Source organism: Salmo salar, chromosome ssa22, assembly GCF_905237065.1.
Source record: "Salmo salar chromosome ssa22, Ssal_v3.1, whole genome shotgun sequence".
NCBI classification, from domain to species: domain Eukaryota; kingdom Metazoa; phylum Chordata; class Actinopteri; order Salmoniformes; family Salmonidae; genus Salmo; species Salmo salar.
Genome location: NC_059463.1, coordinates 21,804,734 through 21,821,418, shown reverse-complemented (window position 1 = coordinate 21,821,418; position 16,685 = coordinate 21,804,734). Strand labels below are relative to the sequence as shown.

The following is a 16,685-nucleotide window of genomic DNA, read 5'->3' as shown; positions in this document are numbered from 1 at the left end:
TAGACTTCCTCTTACTGCTTCCCCAAGCAGATTGCTTTACATGCTGGTCTATGATGCCTACTTCTTATTTCTGTTCCTTTCATTTATATAGCCTTTATTTGTTTACCACTTTTTTGGGTACTACATGATGCCATATGTGTTATTTCATAGTTTTTATGTCTTCACTATTATTCTACAATTTAGGAAATAGTAAAAATAGGGAAAAACCCTGGATGGGTAGGTGTGTCCAACCATTTTACTGGTACTGTACATACAAATATCTGTTGATTAACCATTTAAAAAGGGTGATAAACATTATTCAAACCTCTTCAATGTTCCTCTTTTATAAATCGTATCCTGTCATGTTAAAGGGAATATTCAAGTATTTTCAGTGAGGATGTGATGCCTTTCTCACTCTCACATCCTCACTTGCAGAATTACACACAGCTCCTCTGTAATTCCATCACTGGTCATGGCCTCACAAGTAACCAATAGAGTTGGGACCAATTACATTACCAACGTGAGTTGGAATTTAGAACAGATAACTCTGGTAACCACCTATTTTTTACTGGGACTTTCCTGGCTGTGACATTGGCCAGAGTTGTGACTAAAGGCCAAGGCACGGCCCTGAGGTATCTGTTGATGTGCCCACCTCTGTGTGTGCGTTCACCACGCATTGACACCATTCACCGACACCAATGTGACTAAAATAAACACTACTTCAGCTGACATTAGCCATTAGACCTGGTGCAATTTGGTTCTGCAGATACCAGCATACCACTCTGGGGTTTCCATGGAGACATGCAAGAAGCCAACTTCAGACGAGGAAGGAAAGGCACCTCCGAACGAACCTCTGTCTGTCTGTCTGTCTGTCTGTCTGTCTGTCTGTCTGTCTGTCTGTCTGTCTGTCTGTCTGTCTGTCTGTCTGTCTGTCTGTCTGTCTGTCTGTCTGTCTGTCTGTCTGTCTGTCTGTCTGTCTGTCTGTCTGTCTGTCTGTGTGCGCACCTGCGTGTGTGCGTGCGCCTAGCAGCAGTATCATTAGCTGCTGGTGGGGGCTGGTCATGACAAGAAAGAGGCAGACATTACGATTCCTAAGGGTTTCATGGGGTGGCACTGATAACACCATGCAGCAGTCACCTTCTGTACCCCATCACATCTACGTGGGTTTAGCACATGCTGTGAGACTCCCTGTTTATACGAGTAACAAGGTTGGGGAGTAACTGATTACATATAATCAGTTACATGTAATCGGATTACAAGAAACTAACTGTAATCGGTTACGTTACCAGCAAAAATAGTGTAATCAGATTATAGATACTTTTGAAAAACTAGATGATTACAGTTAGTACTTGGATTACTGTTAAATTCAGAAATTATTTTTGAAGAAAAAAATACATTTTCTCAATGACATTGAATTCAGAAACAATGTATTATATCATCCTGCATGGCTCAGACTGACAGGGCTTATTCTCACTGAATAGAGTTATTAGGATGACATTTTACATAATCGGTTAAATAGTGCCTTCAGAGTATTCATACCCCTTGATTTATTCCACATGTTGTTGCTACAGCCTGAGTTCAAAATTGATTAAATTCACAAGGAGTTGATATGTTGAGCTGTTCTATATGGAAGCCAATTCCAAAAATAAAATACATAGACAGTAGATCATACATATAGGTTATGTTTCTTCATTTATAGCATTGTGTGGCGATTTCCATCTATCCACATTGCAGCGATCAGCACAGCACGGCCGCCGGCAAACATGTGGCGAGTTGGCATTTGTACCAGCACTTCTAAAAAATATTGACAGAAAAGTGTTCAAGAGGGATAAGTACTGTTGTTTAGAATGATTTGATTCATAATTTTCTTGACAGGACTTTATTGTTGTTTTCATCCAATCTAGGCCCAGAAGTTTTTTCAGAAGTTTTTTTAGGGTCCCATGATAGCCCAAATCAAAAAATAATTACAGCAGATTCTTTACTATGTCATACCCCGAGTTTAACCTGGTTAGGTTAGCCTACCAGATCAGGAAAAACTTGGCCCCAGGAAAACTGTTCCCCCCCCACCACTTTGGGTCCTGTAGTGCCACCCTAGGGAGAATCAAGGCCGACTGTGGTAATGCAGGCATTGTTAGCAGAAAACATGATCCCCCATTATAGTGAATGGAAAAATGGTGATCTTCCTGGCCAATCTTCGTGTAAATAAATTTTTTTTTTAAAGAAATGTCATTGTTTCTAATACACCAGATGTATTTTCTTTAACTGATTTTTTAAAAAATGACACAAGAAGTTAGAATGGATAATTAAGTTACCCAGCAGCGGCTTGGTCGTTGGCTCCTTTCGCTTTCTCTAGATCTGACGGGGCACTGCCTGCTGTGGAAGGTCTGAACCTATCGCCGGTAGCAGCGGGCGTACACTATCCTGCTTCTTGTGGGCCCGTGAAACGCTCAACAAATTGTGTGAGGGGTGGGAATTGGCAGATTTCTCAATTCGCTTCTCCGGACGTTGTATTGGGCAGTTCAATGGTGAGAAATGTCTCAGCCCCTGGAGCAAAAACAAAGTGCTATCCAGGAGCACACGACATCAATAAGCTGCTCACAAACATTTTAAACCAACATCAGGAAATTGAGTGTATCTGACTTGCCTTGTTATATATATAAAATATATACTGCTCAAAAAAATAAAGGGAACACTAAAATAACACATCCTAGATCTGAATGAATGAAATAATCTTATTAAATACTTTTTTCTTTACATAGTTGAATGTGCTGACAACAAAATCACACAAAAATAATCAATGGAAATCCAATTTATCAACCAATGGAGGTCTGGATTTGGAGTCACACTCAAAATTAAAGTGGAAAACCAACTTTGATGTAATGTCCTTAAAACAAGTCAAAATGAGGCTCAGTAGTGTGTGTGGCCTCCACGTGCCTGTATGACCTCCCTACAATGCCTGGGAATGCTCCTGATGAGGTGGCGGATGGTCTCCTGAGGGATCTCCTCCCAGACCTGGACTAAAGCATCTGCCAACTCCTGGACAGTCTGTGGTGGAACGTGGCGTTGGTGGATGGAGCGAGACATGATGTCCCAGATGTGCTCAATTGGATTCAGGTCTGGGGAACGGGCGGGCCAGTCCATAGCATCAATGCCTTCCTCTTGCAGGAACTGCTGACACACTCCAGCCACATGAGGTCTAGCATTGTCTTGCATTAGGAGGAACCCAGGGCCAACCGCACCAGCATATGGTCTCACAAGGGGTCTGAGGATCTCATCTCGGTACCTAATGGCAGTCAGGCTACCTCTGGCGAGCACATGGAGGGCTGTGCGGCCCCCCAAAGAAATGCCACCCCACACCATGACTGACCCACCGCCAAACCGGTCATGCTGGAGGATGTTGCAGGCAGCAGAACGTTCTCCACGGCGTCTCCAGACTCTGTCACGTCTGTCACATGTGCTCAGTGTGAACCTGCTTTCATCTGTGAAGAGCACAGGGCGCCAGTGGCGAATTTGCCAATCTTGGTGTTCTCTGGCAAATGCCAAACGTCCTGCACAGTGTTGGGCTGTAAGCACAACCCCCACCTGTGGACGTCGGACCCTCATACCACCCTCATGGAGTCTGTTTCTGACCGTTTGAGCAGACACATGCACATTTGTGGCCTGCTGGAGGTCATTTTGCAGGGCTCTGGCAGTGCTCCTCCTGCTCCTCCTTGCACAAAGGCGGAGGTAGCGGTCCTGCTGCTGGGTTGTTGCCCTCCTACGGCCTCCTCCACGTCTCCTGATGTACTGGCCTGTCTCCTGGTAGCGCCTCCATGCTCTGGACACTACGCTGACAGACACAGCATACCTTCTTGCCACAGCTCGCATTGATGCGCCATCCTGGATGAGTTGCACTACCTGAGCCACTTGTGTGGGTTGTAGACTCCATCTCATGCTACCACTAGAGTGAAAGCACCGCCAGCATTCAAAAGTGACCAAAACATCAGCCAGGAAGCATATGAACTGAGAAGTGGTCTGTGGTCACCACCTGCAGAACCACTCCTTTATTGGGGGTGTCTTGGTAATTGCCTATAATTTCCACCTTTTGTCTATTCCATTTGCACAACAGCATGTGAAATTAATTGTCAATCAGTGTTGCTTCTTAAGTGGACAGTTTGATTTCACAGAAGTGTGATTGACTTGGAGTTACATTGTGTTGTTTAAGTGTTCCCTTAATTTTTTTGAGCAGTGTATAAAACAATAAAATAAAAAATAAAAATCATAGTTCATGAAAAGATTTGCCATGGTTCCTCAGATCCTCCAAAAATTGTTTGGCCTACAGAGGGTAGTGCGTATGCCCGGTACATCACTGGGGCCAAACTTCCTGCCATTCAGGAACTCTATACCAGGCGGGGTCAGAGGAAGGCTATAAAAGTTGTCAAAGACTCCAGCCACTGAAGTCGTAGACTATTCTCCCTGCTGCCACACGTCAAGCAGTACCGGAGCGCCAAGTCTAGATCCAAAAGGCTTCTTAACAGCTTCTACCCCCATGCCATAAGACTCCTGAACAGCTAATCAAATGGCTACCCGGACTATTTGCATATCCCACTACCCTCATTTTTACGCTACTGCTACACTCTGTTTAATTATCCAGGCATAGTCACTTTATCTCTACCTACATGTACATATTACCTCAATTACCTTGATTAACCTGTGCCCCAGCACATTGACTCTGTACCGGTACCCTCTGTACATAGCCTCGCTACTGTTATTTTATTATTGCTCCTTAATTATTTATTTTTCTTATTTTTTATTTTTTTATTTTTACTTCAGTTTATTTTAGTAAATACTTTCTTAACACTTTTTTTTCTTAAAACTGCATTGTTGGTTAAGGGCTTGTAAGAATGCATTTTACTGTTGTATTCGGTGCATGTGACAAATAAGATTTGATTTGCTTATTGACATTATGAAGGGCAGCTCAGAACAGCTGAAGACGGATTTTAAAGAACTGATTGGGTCTCTACTTGACACCACCAAATGCCCCATAATATCTGTCCCTCTGCCCTCCCAAAATCGTGGCATTGAGAAGTTCAGCAGACTTCTAGCCCTACATAACTTGCTATGAGACTATTGCAGCTCTGTCAGTGTAACATTTATCGACAGTTTTGATACCTTCTGGAAACAAAGCTCGTATTATAAGGAGGATGGGATCCACCCAAATAATTTGGGTTCCTGGATTATTTCACAGCATTCGTTATAAAGCTGCGTTGAGACAATGATTTATCAATGACTCAAGCCCAATTTATTTAATCCGAACCATTGTGGTGCTGAGTTGTCATAATGCTTCAGCAAATGTACATTATCCCAGGGGCGCTGGAAGACACATTGCAAGTAACCTAATTTATATCCCTTTTACTGCCCTGAATGCCTCTGCTGATCTTCCAGCTATTGTATGCAGTAATCATGTGCCTATGAACCAGAGTTATACTGTTAGCACTGAGGAGGTGTGCCCTAGCAGGAAATCCACTGTTTGCAGCTCACCCTGCACTAACATACAGTGCATTCGGAAAGTGTTCAGAGCCCTTGACTTTTTCCACACTCCTTAGTAAAGGGCACATGAATGCCCACTTAGAGTTTGCCAAAAGGCACCTAAAGACTCTCAGACCATGAGAAACAAGATTCTCTGGTCTGATGATACCAAGATTGAACTCTTTTGCCTGAATGACAACGTGTCACGTCTGGAGGAAACCTGGCACCATCCCTACGGTGAAGCATGGTGGTGGCAGCATCATGCTGTTGGGATGTTTTTCAGCGGCAGGGATTGGGAGACTAATCAGAATCGAGGGAAAGATGAACGGAACAAAGTACAGAGAGATTCTTGATGAAAACCTGCTCCAGAGTTCTCAGGACTTCAGACTGGGGCGAAGGTTCACCTTTCAACAGGACAACGACCCTAAGCACACAGCCAAGACAATGCAGGAGTGGCTTCGGGACAAGTCTCTGAATGTCCTTGAGTGGCCCAGCCAGATCCTGGACTTGAACTCAATCGAACATCTCTGGAGAGACCTGAAAATAGCTGTGTAGCGACGCTCCCCATCCAACCTGACGGAGCTTGAAAGGATCTGCACAGAAGAATGGGAGAAACTCCCCAAATACAGGTGTGCCAAGCTTGTAGCATCATACCCAAGAAGACTCCAGGCTGTAATCGGTGACAAAGGTGCGTCAACAAAGTTCTGAGTAAACGGTCTGAATATTTACGTAAATGCAATATTTTTCTTCTTTTAAAAAAAAATACATTTGCTAAAATATTTTTTTTAATGTTGCTTTGTCATTATGGGGTATTGTGTGTAGACTGTAAATATTTGCACCATAAATAACCTCTCTAGGGTATGTGGGACGAAATCGTCCCACCTACTCAACAGCCAGTGGAATCCCGTGGCGCGATATTCAAATACCTTAGAAATGCTATTACTTCAATTTCTCAAACATATGACTATTTTACACCATTTTAAAGACAAGACTCTCGTTAATCTAACCACACTGTCCGATTTTAAAAAGGCTTTACAATGAAAGCAAAACATTAGATTATGTCAGCAGAGTACCCAGCCAGAAATAATCAGACACCCATTTTTCAAGCTAGCATATAATGTCACATAAACCCAAACCACAGCTAAATGCAGCACTAACCTTTGATGATCTTCATCAGATGACACTCCTAGGACATTATGTTATACAATACATGCATGTTTTGTTCAATCAAGTTCATATTTATATCAAAAACCAGCTTTTTACATTAGCATGTGACGTTCAGAATTAGCATACCCACCGCAAACTTCCGGTGAATATACTAAATTACTCACGATAAACGTTCACAAAATACATAACAATTATTTTAAGAATTATAGATACAGAACTCCTTTATGCAATCGCTATGTCCGATTTTAAAATAGCTTTTCGGCAAAAGCACATTTTGCAATATTCTGAGTAGATAGCTCGCCATCACGGGCTAGCTATTTTGACACCCACCAAGTTTGGCACTCACCAAACTCAGATTTACTATAAGAAAAATTGGATTACCTTTGCTGTTCTTCGTCAGAATGCACTCCCAGGACTTCTACTTCAATAACAAATGTTGGTTTGGTTCCAAATAATCCATAGTTATGTTCAAATATCCTCTGTTTTGTTCGTGCGTTCAAGACACTATCCGAAGGGTGACGAAGTGTGACGCGCCCGGCGCGTTTGGTGACAAAATTTTTTAAATATTCCATTACCGTATTTCGAAGCATGTCAACCGCTGTTTAAAATCAATTTTTATGCGATTTTTCTCGTAAAAAAGCGATAATATTCCGACCGGGCAACCCTGTTTTCGTTCAAAGACTAAAAATCTAAAATGGACTCTTCTCGTGCACGCGCGCCCCAGTCTCATTGTTCTCTGATCGACCACTTACCAAATGCGCTACTGTTTTTCAGCCATGGCCTGCAAAGTCATCATTCAGCGTTCTGCCGCCTTCTGAGAGCCTATGGGAGCCGTAGGAAGTGTCACGTTACAGCAGAGATCCTCAGTTTTCAATAAAGAGAGTGTAGAAGGCCAATAAATGGTCAGAGAGGGCACTTCCTGTAAGGAATCTTCTCAGATTTTTGCCTGCCATATGAGTTCTGTTAAACTCACAGACACCATTCATACAGTTTTAGAAACTGTAGGGTGTTTTCTATCCAAATCAAACAATTATATGCATATTCTAGTTTCTGGGCAGTTGTAATAACCAGATTAAATCGGGTACGTTTTTTATCCGGCCGTGCAAATACTGCCCCCTACCCTAGAGAGGATAACCTGAGCATGTCTACCTTTGCTAAGTTTCCCAGTAAAGCAATAAAAACAATCAACCATCCAAGAAAAGTGCTAAAATAGCTCAAGTTAACATATGTAGTTTAAGAAACAAGGTTCATGAAATCAATAATTTGCTAGTAACAGATGACTTTCATATTCTGACAATCTCTGAAACTCACTTAGATAATACTTAAAAAAATAAGAACGTATTTAACCTTTATTCAACTATGCATATCCTACCTTCTGGGTCCGAGAAGCAGGCAGTTTAATTTGGGCACATATTCATCTGAATTTCTGAATACTGCCCCCTGTCACCAAGAAGTTAATCCCCCTGGATTGATGACGAATTGAAAAATGGTATGGTTGAGAGGGATGAGGCAAAATAAATGGCAAATAAGTCTGGCTGCACAACCGATTGGCAAACGTACTGCAAATTGAAAAATCATGTGACTAAACTGAATAAAAAGAAGAAGAAACTACACTATGAAACAAAGATAAATGACATAAAGAATGATAGAAAAACTTTGGAGCACCTTAAATGAAATTTTGGGCAAGAAGGCAAACTCAACTCCATCATTCATTGAATCAGATGGCTCCTTACTCACAAAAAATATTGCCAACTGCTTTAATGATTTTTTCATTGGCAAGACTAGCAAATGTAGGCATGACATGCCAGCAACAGACACATGCATACAAACACACAATATGCACTATACACACACACTGTTACGGGTGTGTAAGGGAGGTGAAGTCAGGTGCAGGAGAGTAGCATGTAGTAACAGGCACATTTTTTTCCAAAAACGACAGCACAGAATACAATAAACGTTCCCAAAACACGGAACATGAACAAAATACAGGCGCGTGGTAAAATACCCACATAACATACAACAATATCAAACAAAGACATGGAGGGGAACAGAGGACTAAATACATGCAGTGTGATTAGGGAATGAAAACCAGGTGTGTATGGAACAAGACAAAACAAATGGAAATATGAAAAATGGAACGGCGATGGCTAGAAAGCCGGGGACGTCGATCGCCAAACGCCGCCCGAACAAGGAGAGGAGCCGACTTCGGCGGAAGTCGTCACACACACGTACACATGGATTTTGTGTTGTAGATTTTTGGTAGTAGAGAAGGGCCCTGAGGGCACACACTTTATGTGTTGTGAAATCTATGTTGTGCAATCTGTTGTGAATATATTGTAATGTTTTTAAAATTGTATAACTGCCTTAATTTAGCTGGACCCCAGGAAGAGTATGGGGATCCATAATAAATACAAATACAAATGGCAGTTTGCAGCTCCCCGGTCAACCTTAAATTTGAGTTACTCAATGAGACGGGGCAGCACTGGGCTAGCCTGCAACTTCACTTCCTTGAGTAGCACAAACTGCGCATGTTATGTTTCCATGAGACGCAGTCTGACCGACTTCATATGGCCAATGCACTATTGAGTCTTCACATTGGAATGAATGGTGTCACGTGATCAATGGCTTTGTTCATTCATATATAGTCATTGGTGCCATGTCTGAAATCACCACACAATGTTACAAATTAAAAAACATATTCTATGTATTATCTAGTCTGACTTGCGTATCTAAAATGTTGAATTACATATCTCTACATTTTGAGATAGTATCGGAAATGGCCTTCCATTGTTTTACGTGGCTCAGTGAAGCCAGCAGCTACTGCCACAATTTCATGATGTAAGAAGCTGTTACTGCAATTTCAGATAAAAACTCAATAAAACAAGTCTCAAATACAGTGCCTTCAGAAAGTATTCATACCCCTTTACTTATTCCACATTTTGTTGTTTTAGCCTTAATTCAAAATGTATTCAATATATTTTTTTTCTCACCCGTCTATACACAATACCACATAATGACAGTGAAAGTGAAATCCAGTTTTATTTAATTTTTCAAATTTATTGCAAATTAAATACAGATATCTATTTTACACAAGTATTCACACCCCTCAGTCAATACATGTTAGAATCACCTTTGGCAGTGATTACAGCTGTGAGTCTTTTGGGGTACGTTTCTATGAGCTTTGCACACCTGGATTGTAAAATATTAACACATTATTATTTTTTAAATTCTTCAAGCTCTTTCAAGTTCATTGTTGATCATTGCCAGACAGCCATTTTCAAGACTTGCCGTAGATTTTCAAGCCGATTTTGAGTTAAAACTGTAACTAGGCACTCAGGAACATTCAATGTTGTCTTGGTAAGCAACTCCAGTGTATATTTGGCCTTGTGTTTTAGGTTATTGTCCTGCTGAAAAGTGAATTTTTCTCCCAGTGTCTGTTGGAAAGCAGACTGAACCAGGTTTTCCTCTAGGATTTTGCCTGTGCTCAGTTTCTTTTTATCTTAAAAAACTCCCTAGTCCTTGCCGGTGACAAGCATACCCATAACATCATGTAGCCATCACCATGCTTGAAAATATGAAGAGTGGTTCTCAGGGATGTGTTGTGTTGGATTTGTCCCAAACATACAACTTTGAATTCAGGAAGTAAAGTGAATTTCTTTGCCACATTTTTGTTGCAGTTTTACTTTAGTGCGTTATTGCAAACAGGATGCATGTTTTGTAATATTTGTATTCTGTACAGACTTCCTTGTTTTCACTCTGTTATTAAGGTTAGTATTGTGAAGTAACTACAATGTTGTTGATCAATCAACAGTTTCTCCTTTCACAGCCATTAGACTCTAACTGTTTTTTGATAGTCACCATTGGCCTAATGGTGAAATCCTTGAGCGGTTTCCTTCCTTCCTCTCCTGCAACTGAGGTAGGAACGATGCCTGTATCTTTATTGTAACTGAGTGTATTAATACACCATCCAAAGTGTAATTAATAACTTCACCATTCTCAAAGGGATTTTCAATGTCTGCATTTCTTTTACCAATCTACAAATAGGTGCCCTTTTCGCAAGGCTTTGGAAAACCTCCCTGGTCTTTGTGGTTGAATCTGTGTTTGAAATTCAATGCTCGACTGAGGGACCTTACAGAAAGTTGTATGTGTGGGGTACAGAGATGAGGTAGTCTTAAAACCTGTTAGGGACAGACATTCCGCTAGCGGAACGCCTCACCAATATCCAATGGTATAGCGTGGCGCGAATTACAAATACCTCAAAAATGCTATAACTTCAATTTCACAAACATATGGCTATTTTACACCATTTTAAAGACAAGACTCTCCTTTATCTAACCACATTGTCCGATTTCAAAAAGGCTTTACAGTGAAAGCAAAACATTAGATTATGTCAGGAGAGTACCCTCCCAAAAATAATCACACAGCCATTTTCAAAGCAAGCATATATGTCACAAAAAACAAAACCACAGCTAAATGCAGCACTAACCTTTGATGATCTTCATCAGATGACACTCCTAGGACATTATGTTATACAATACATGCATGTTTTGTTCAATCAAGTTCATATTTATATCAAAAACCAGCTTTTTACATTAGCATGTGATGTTCAGAACTAGCATACCCACCGCAAACTTCCGGTGAATTTACTAAATTACTCACGATAAACGTTAACAAAAAACATAACAGTTATTTTAAGAATTATAGATACAGAACTCCTTTATGCAATCGCGGTGTCCGATTTTAAAATAGCTTTTCGGTGAAAGCACATTTGCAATATTCTGAGTACATAGCCCGGCCATCATGGCTAGCTAATTTGACACCCACCAAGTTTGGCCCTCACCAAACTCAGATTTACTATAAGAAAAATTGGATTACCTTTGCTGTTCTTCATCAGAATATACTCCCAGGACTTCTACTTCAACAACAAATGTTGTTTTGGTTCGAAATAATCCATAGTTATATTGAAATAGCTCAGTTTTGTTCGTGCGTTGAGGTCACTATCCGAAGGGTGACACGCGAGCGCATTTCGTGACAAAAAAAATCTAAATATTCCATTACCGTACTTCGAAGCATGTCAAACGCTGTTTAAAATACATTTTTTATGCTATTTTTCTCGTAAAATAGCGATAATATTCCAACCGGGCGACGTTGTATTCATTCAAACACTGAAAGAAAAACATGGAGTCGTCTCGTGCACACGCACTCCAGTGTCATTGTTCTCAGCCTGACCACTCACAAAAACTAGTTCTGCTTTTCGCCCAGACTGGAGAGCTCTCATTCCACTTTCTGGTGCCTTCTGAGAGCCAATGGAAGCCTTAGAAAATGTAATGTTACAGCAGAGATGCTGTATTTTTGATAGAGATGCCCTAGAAGGAGAACAAATTGTCAGACAGGGCACTTCCTGTATAGAATCTTCTCAGGTTTTGGCCTGCCATGTGAGTTCTGTTATACTCACAGACACCATTCAAACAGTTTTAGAAACTTTAGAGTGTTTTCTATCCAAATCTACTAATTATATGCATATTCTAGTTTCTGGGAAGGAGTAGTAACCAGATTAAATCTGGTACGTTTTTTATCCGGCCGTGAAAATACTGCCCCCTATCCCAAACAGGTTAAAACAATATTGTTAAACACAATTATTGCACACAGAGTTACTCTATGCAACTTGTTATGTGACTTGTTAAGCAAATTTTTACTCCTGAACTTATTTAGGCTTGCCAGTACAAAGGGGTTGAAAAATGATTGACTCAAAACATTTCAGATTTTCAGTTGTAATTTATTTGTAAACATTTTGAAAAACACAATTACACTTTCACATTATGGGGTATTGTGTGTAGGCCAGTGATACAAAATCTCAGTCAAGGGGTGTGAATACTTTTTGAAGGCACTGTGTAAGGAGAATCGCTATACATTTCAGCTGTTTCAAAAACATTGCTGTGCAATTACTGTTAATACTGTATGAGTGTTGAGCTCAATGACACAAATCTGTTTATACTGCCCTGCTTGGAAGGGGGCAACTGTTGGGCGAGTGTTGTGCGCGATCTCCGGAGGTAGCGCTCGGTACGTGATCGTTTTGCAAGTTTACCCAACAGTATTGTCTTGAGAATCGATACCTCTCGAAAATACAATGTGAAAACGTTCTGAGACAGTGTCAACAAAACAGGCTGCAGGCAGTCTGTGTTTTGGTGATGGCAGAGGGGTTACTCTGAGAATAGTGGAGTAAGCTCTGATATAACATTTTTGTCAAAATGGTCTGTTGGGATTTGAAATGTGATAACAGTAGCCCACTTGCAGCTAGGGGAGAGATTCTGTCTGCGAGATCTAATTAGAAGTAAAAAACATTGTATAATGTTTGACCTGGTTGTTTTATTGGTTGATTCATAACCACATCTACTGCTGTTTAAAAGTCTGCATTGTTATGGACCTGCAAAACTAGTCTGTCGGATAGTAAGTGTTACACCATAACACTTTAATTTCCCCTAGTTAAAAAAAGCCACTTGCAACTGAGAGTGCGAGTGAGTATGTCAACTATATTTACAAAAGTGACTTATTTTTGGTGCACAGACTGGTAAGAATAGCAATAAGAGATGTTGAAGGGAAGCTTAAATTATGTTCATTCAGGATTATGAGGTAAAGGAAGAGCAGGACTGACCGCAAACCCTCGTCACCTGAAGCGATTTGTAGAAGTTTGTACATTTTTGGTGACATTCTAATGGTTTTAAGTGTCTGACAGCTCACTTTATCAGACTTAGTTTCCAGGTAAGTCTAAACCATTTGTGTGTCAATCAAAAGGTGCCAAAATATGTACAGTCCAGTTACATTTTTAGTCATCCATTATCTCTTTGACTTTTAAACATTTTTAATTTAGTGTGGAATGACAAAGCTATTCTGTTATCCTCAAAAACAAGAACCCTTATTCTTTCAATTACAATTAATACCTAGACAAATATTTGGGTACACAGCTATCCAGAAAGAGTGTTTGTCTGACCAGTTTTTCCCCCATGTTGAACAGTGAGTGATTTAAGTTTCCCTCCTCTTCTCTAGTATTGTATCCAATCACCGGAAAAGAAAGATGCCTTTGGGTGACGATGGACATTCCTGGAAGAAGAAAACATCAGATGTTAAGGAGAACTTCGACTTCAAGGAGATCCTGGGGACGTAAGTGTTGAAATCATATCTCACTAAGGGGCCATTCTGTTGTTGAGGATATAGTTGAATAGTGAATATACAGTATAACTAGCATGCATGGGTCTGAGCCTTTTGCTATCTCTCTGCTCATTAAAACACCATAAGAGTTCACATGGAACGCTTAGCAGTGTTATTCAGATTCAGGCTACAACACTATAAATACAGAAGGACATTTGCATGTGTTTTCTGTACCTCTACCTTTTTGCATGTTTAACACAGACTGACGACCTCTTTAGGTATATTGGTCATGTTTAATGCAGGCGTGTGGGTAGAAAGTTGCTAATAGAGTCTATTAAAGTTTGAGTGATTGGGGGATATTCTCTTCACTAAGAGCCCTTTGGCTCTGAATGCAGTGAGCTCAGATCAGGACTCTACCTTGACGACATGCCCATGATTGGTTTTTATTAATGCTGAGGTCTACTAGCCTATTGAAGAAAATTCCCCCATGGTTTTAGATTACACTGTTGAGGTGTTTGTGTGTGTGTCTAGGCTCTCATGTGTCCTTAGTACGAGTCGGTCTGGTCCAGTTGATAATGTATTCTAACATCAGAACCTGCCTTGCTCTGAGCAGTACTTTGATGTGTTACATGTCTTTTCACTGAATTAAAAATGGCCCGGGGGGATTTTGCACTTTTGCTTTTCATATTTAGCTTTTTGTTGTTGTTGTAGTTTCCAGAGTGTGTTGTGTTTCATGTCTGTATGTGTTTTGAGTGGAAAGGACATCACTGGCGTGCTAGGTATTCTGGGCCACATCAAGTATGAAAGTGCAAGCTAAAATACTGTACATTGTCAGAGATGTTACATTTTGATAGAGTTGACATCAACTGTGCTATTTTGACATGGTCCCTGGTGGGTGAGAACATTCTTCAGTGATGTTGTTTCCCTGCTCAGTGTGTGTGTCTGTCGACGTGTGAGCTGACCCTTGATCCAGGAAGCAGTTAGCAGAGGGACTTTGGTGCCCTTTCCCTGAATTGGAGCATGAGAGAGAGAGAGAGAGAGAGAGAGAGAGAGAGAGAGAGAGAGAGAGAGAGAGAGAGAGAGAGAGAGAGAGAGAGAGAGAGAGAGAGAGAGAGAGAGAGAGAGAGAGAGAGAGAGAGAGAGAGAGAGAGAGAGAGAGAGAGAGAGAGAGAGAGAGAGAGAGAGAGAGAGAGAGAGAGAGAGAGAGAGAGAGAGAGAGAGAGAGAGAGAGAGAGAGAGAGAGAGAGAGAGAGATTCAAACTATATTCAAACTATATTCATGCTGGGACCACTTATAGTGAGGAACTATACATTAATACATAAAAAGGCCTTACAAGGGAAATAAATATTTTATCAATATCTTTGCTTAGCTCAGGCCATTGCTAAAGAGGAATGAGAGGTTGAGAGAGACTGAATGCCTAACATATACGAGGAGCAGACAGAGAGAAAAGACGGAAACATGCAATCAGGGGGCCAGCTGTAGCTCCATACAATCAGGTGTTCAGAGAGACATCCCGTGCTTGGTCAGTGCCAGTTGTAGCTTGAAGTCTGTCCTTTCAACAGCTCTGTGTTTATGTTCGAGGGGGTCGGCCTTCTACGCTAAAGTGTTGACTAATCCAGTGGACAGAGCCTTTCATTTAGCCCCGAGTGGTGGATGGGTGGCTCTGTTTCTCCCATCAACAGTGATGATGAGAATATTGTTCCCTGTGTGTTTGTGGGTCTGTCTGCGTGTATCTGATCTAAAGAGGGTTTTAAACCTGCAATGTTTTTTCCTGATTCTACATCTAATTGATGTAAAAGAGTGGTTAACAAGCCCATGGATGTACACAGAGAGCTAATATTAATAATATGTATGTCAATCTTTCCTGGCTCAAAGTGGAGGAGAGATTGACTTCATCAAGTCCAAAACAGACTATGGAAGGCGCACAGTACTACATGGAACTCTATTCCACATCAAGTAACTCATGCAAGCAGTAACATTTGATTTAAAAAACAGATACAAAAAACACCTTATGGAACAGCGGGGACTGTGAAGCAACACAATCATAGGCACAGGCATATGCATACACACACATGATAACATATGCACTATACACACACGGACACATGGATTTTGTACTGTATACAATTGAAGTCGGAAGTTTACATACACCTTAGCCAAATACATTTCAACTCTGTTTTTCACAATTCCTGACATTTAATCCTAGTATAAATTCCCTGTCTTAGGTCAGTTAAGATCACCACTTTATTTTAAGAATATGAAATGTCAGAATAATAGTAGAGAGAATGATTTATTTCCGCTTTTATTTATTTCATCACATTCCCAGTGGGTCAGAAGTTTACATACACTCAATTAGTATTTGGTAGCATTGCCTTTAAATTGTTTAACTTGGGTCAAATGTTTCAGGTAGCCTTCCACAAGCTTCCCACAATAAGTTGGGTGAATTTTGGCCCATTCCTCCTGACAGAGCTGGTGTAACTGAGTCAGGTTTGTAGGCCTCCTTGCTCGCACACGCTTTTTCAGTTCTGCCCACAAATTTTCTATAGGGTTGAGGTCAGGGCTTTGTGATGGCCACTCCAATACCTTGACTTTGTTGTCCTTAAGCCACTTTGAAACAACTTTGGAAGTATGGTTGGGGTCATTGTCCATTTGGAAGACCCATTTGCGACCAAGCTTTAACTTCCTGGCTGATGTCTTGAGATGTTGCTTCAATATATCCACCAAATTTTCCTTCCTTATGATGCCATCTATTTTGTGAAGTGCACCAGTCCCTCCTGCAGCAAAGCACCCCCACAACATGATGCTGCCACCCCCGTGCTTCAAGGTTGGGATGGTGTTCTTCGGCTTGCAAGCCTCCCCCTTTTTCCTCCAAACATAACGATGG

General features: G+C 40.9%; 1 protein-coding gene across 2 annotated transcripts in view; it reads left to right on the top strand.

Annotated features, from left to right (window-relative positions):
- Nucleotides 1–16,685, top strand: part of camk1b (calcium/calmodulin-dependent protein kinase Ib) — an 85,253-nt gene that overhangs the window by 10,834 nt on the left and 57,734 nt on the right. For both annotated transcript variants that reach the window (XM_014166753.2, XM_014166752.2), the window contains exon 2: nucleotides 13,699–13,812. In XM_014166753.2, the coding sequence (XP_014022228.1) occupies nucleotides 13,727–13,812 (86 nt within the window). In that variant the 5' untranslated portion in view covers nucleotides 13,699–13,726. The remainder of the gene's footprint in view (nucleotides 1–13,698; nucleotides 13,813–16,685) is intronic.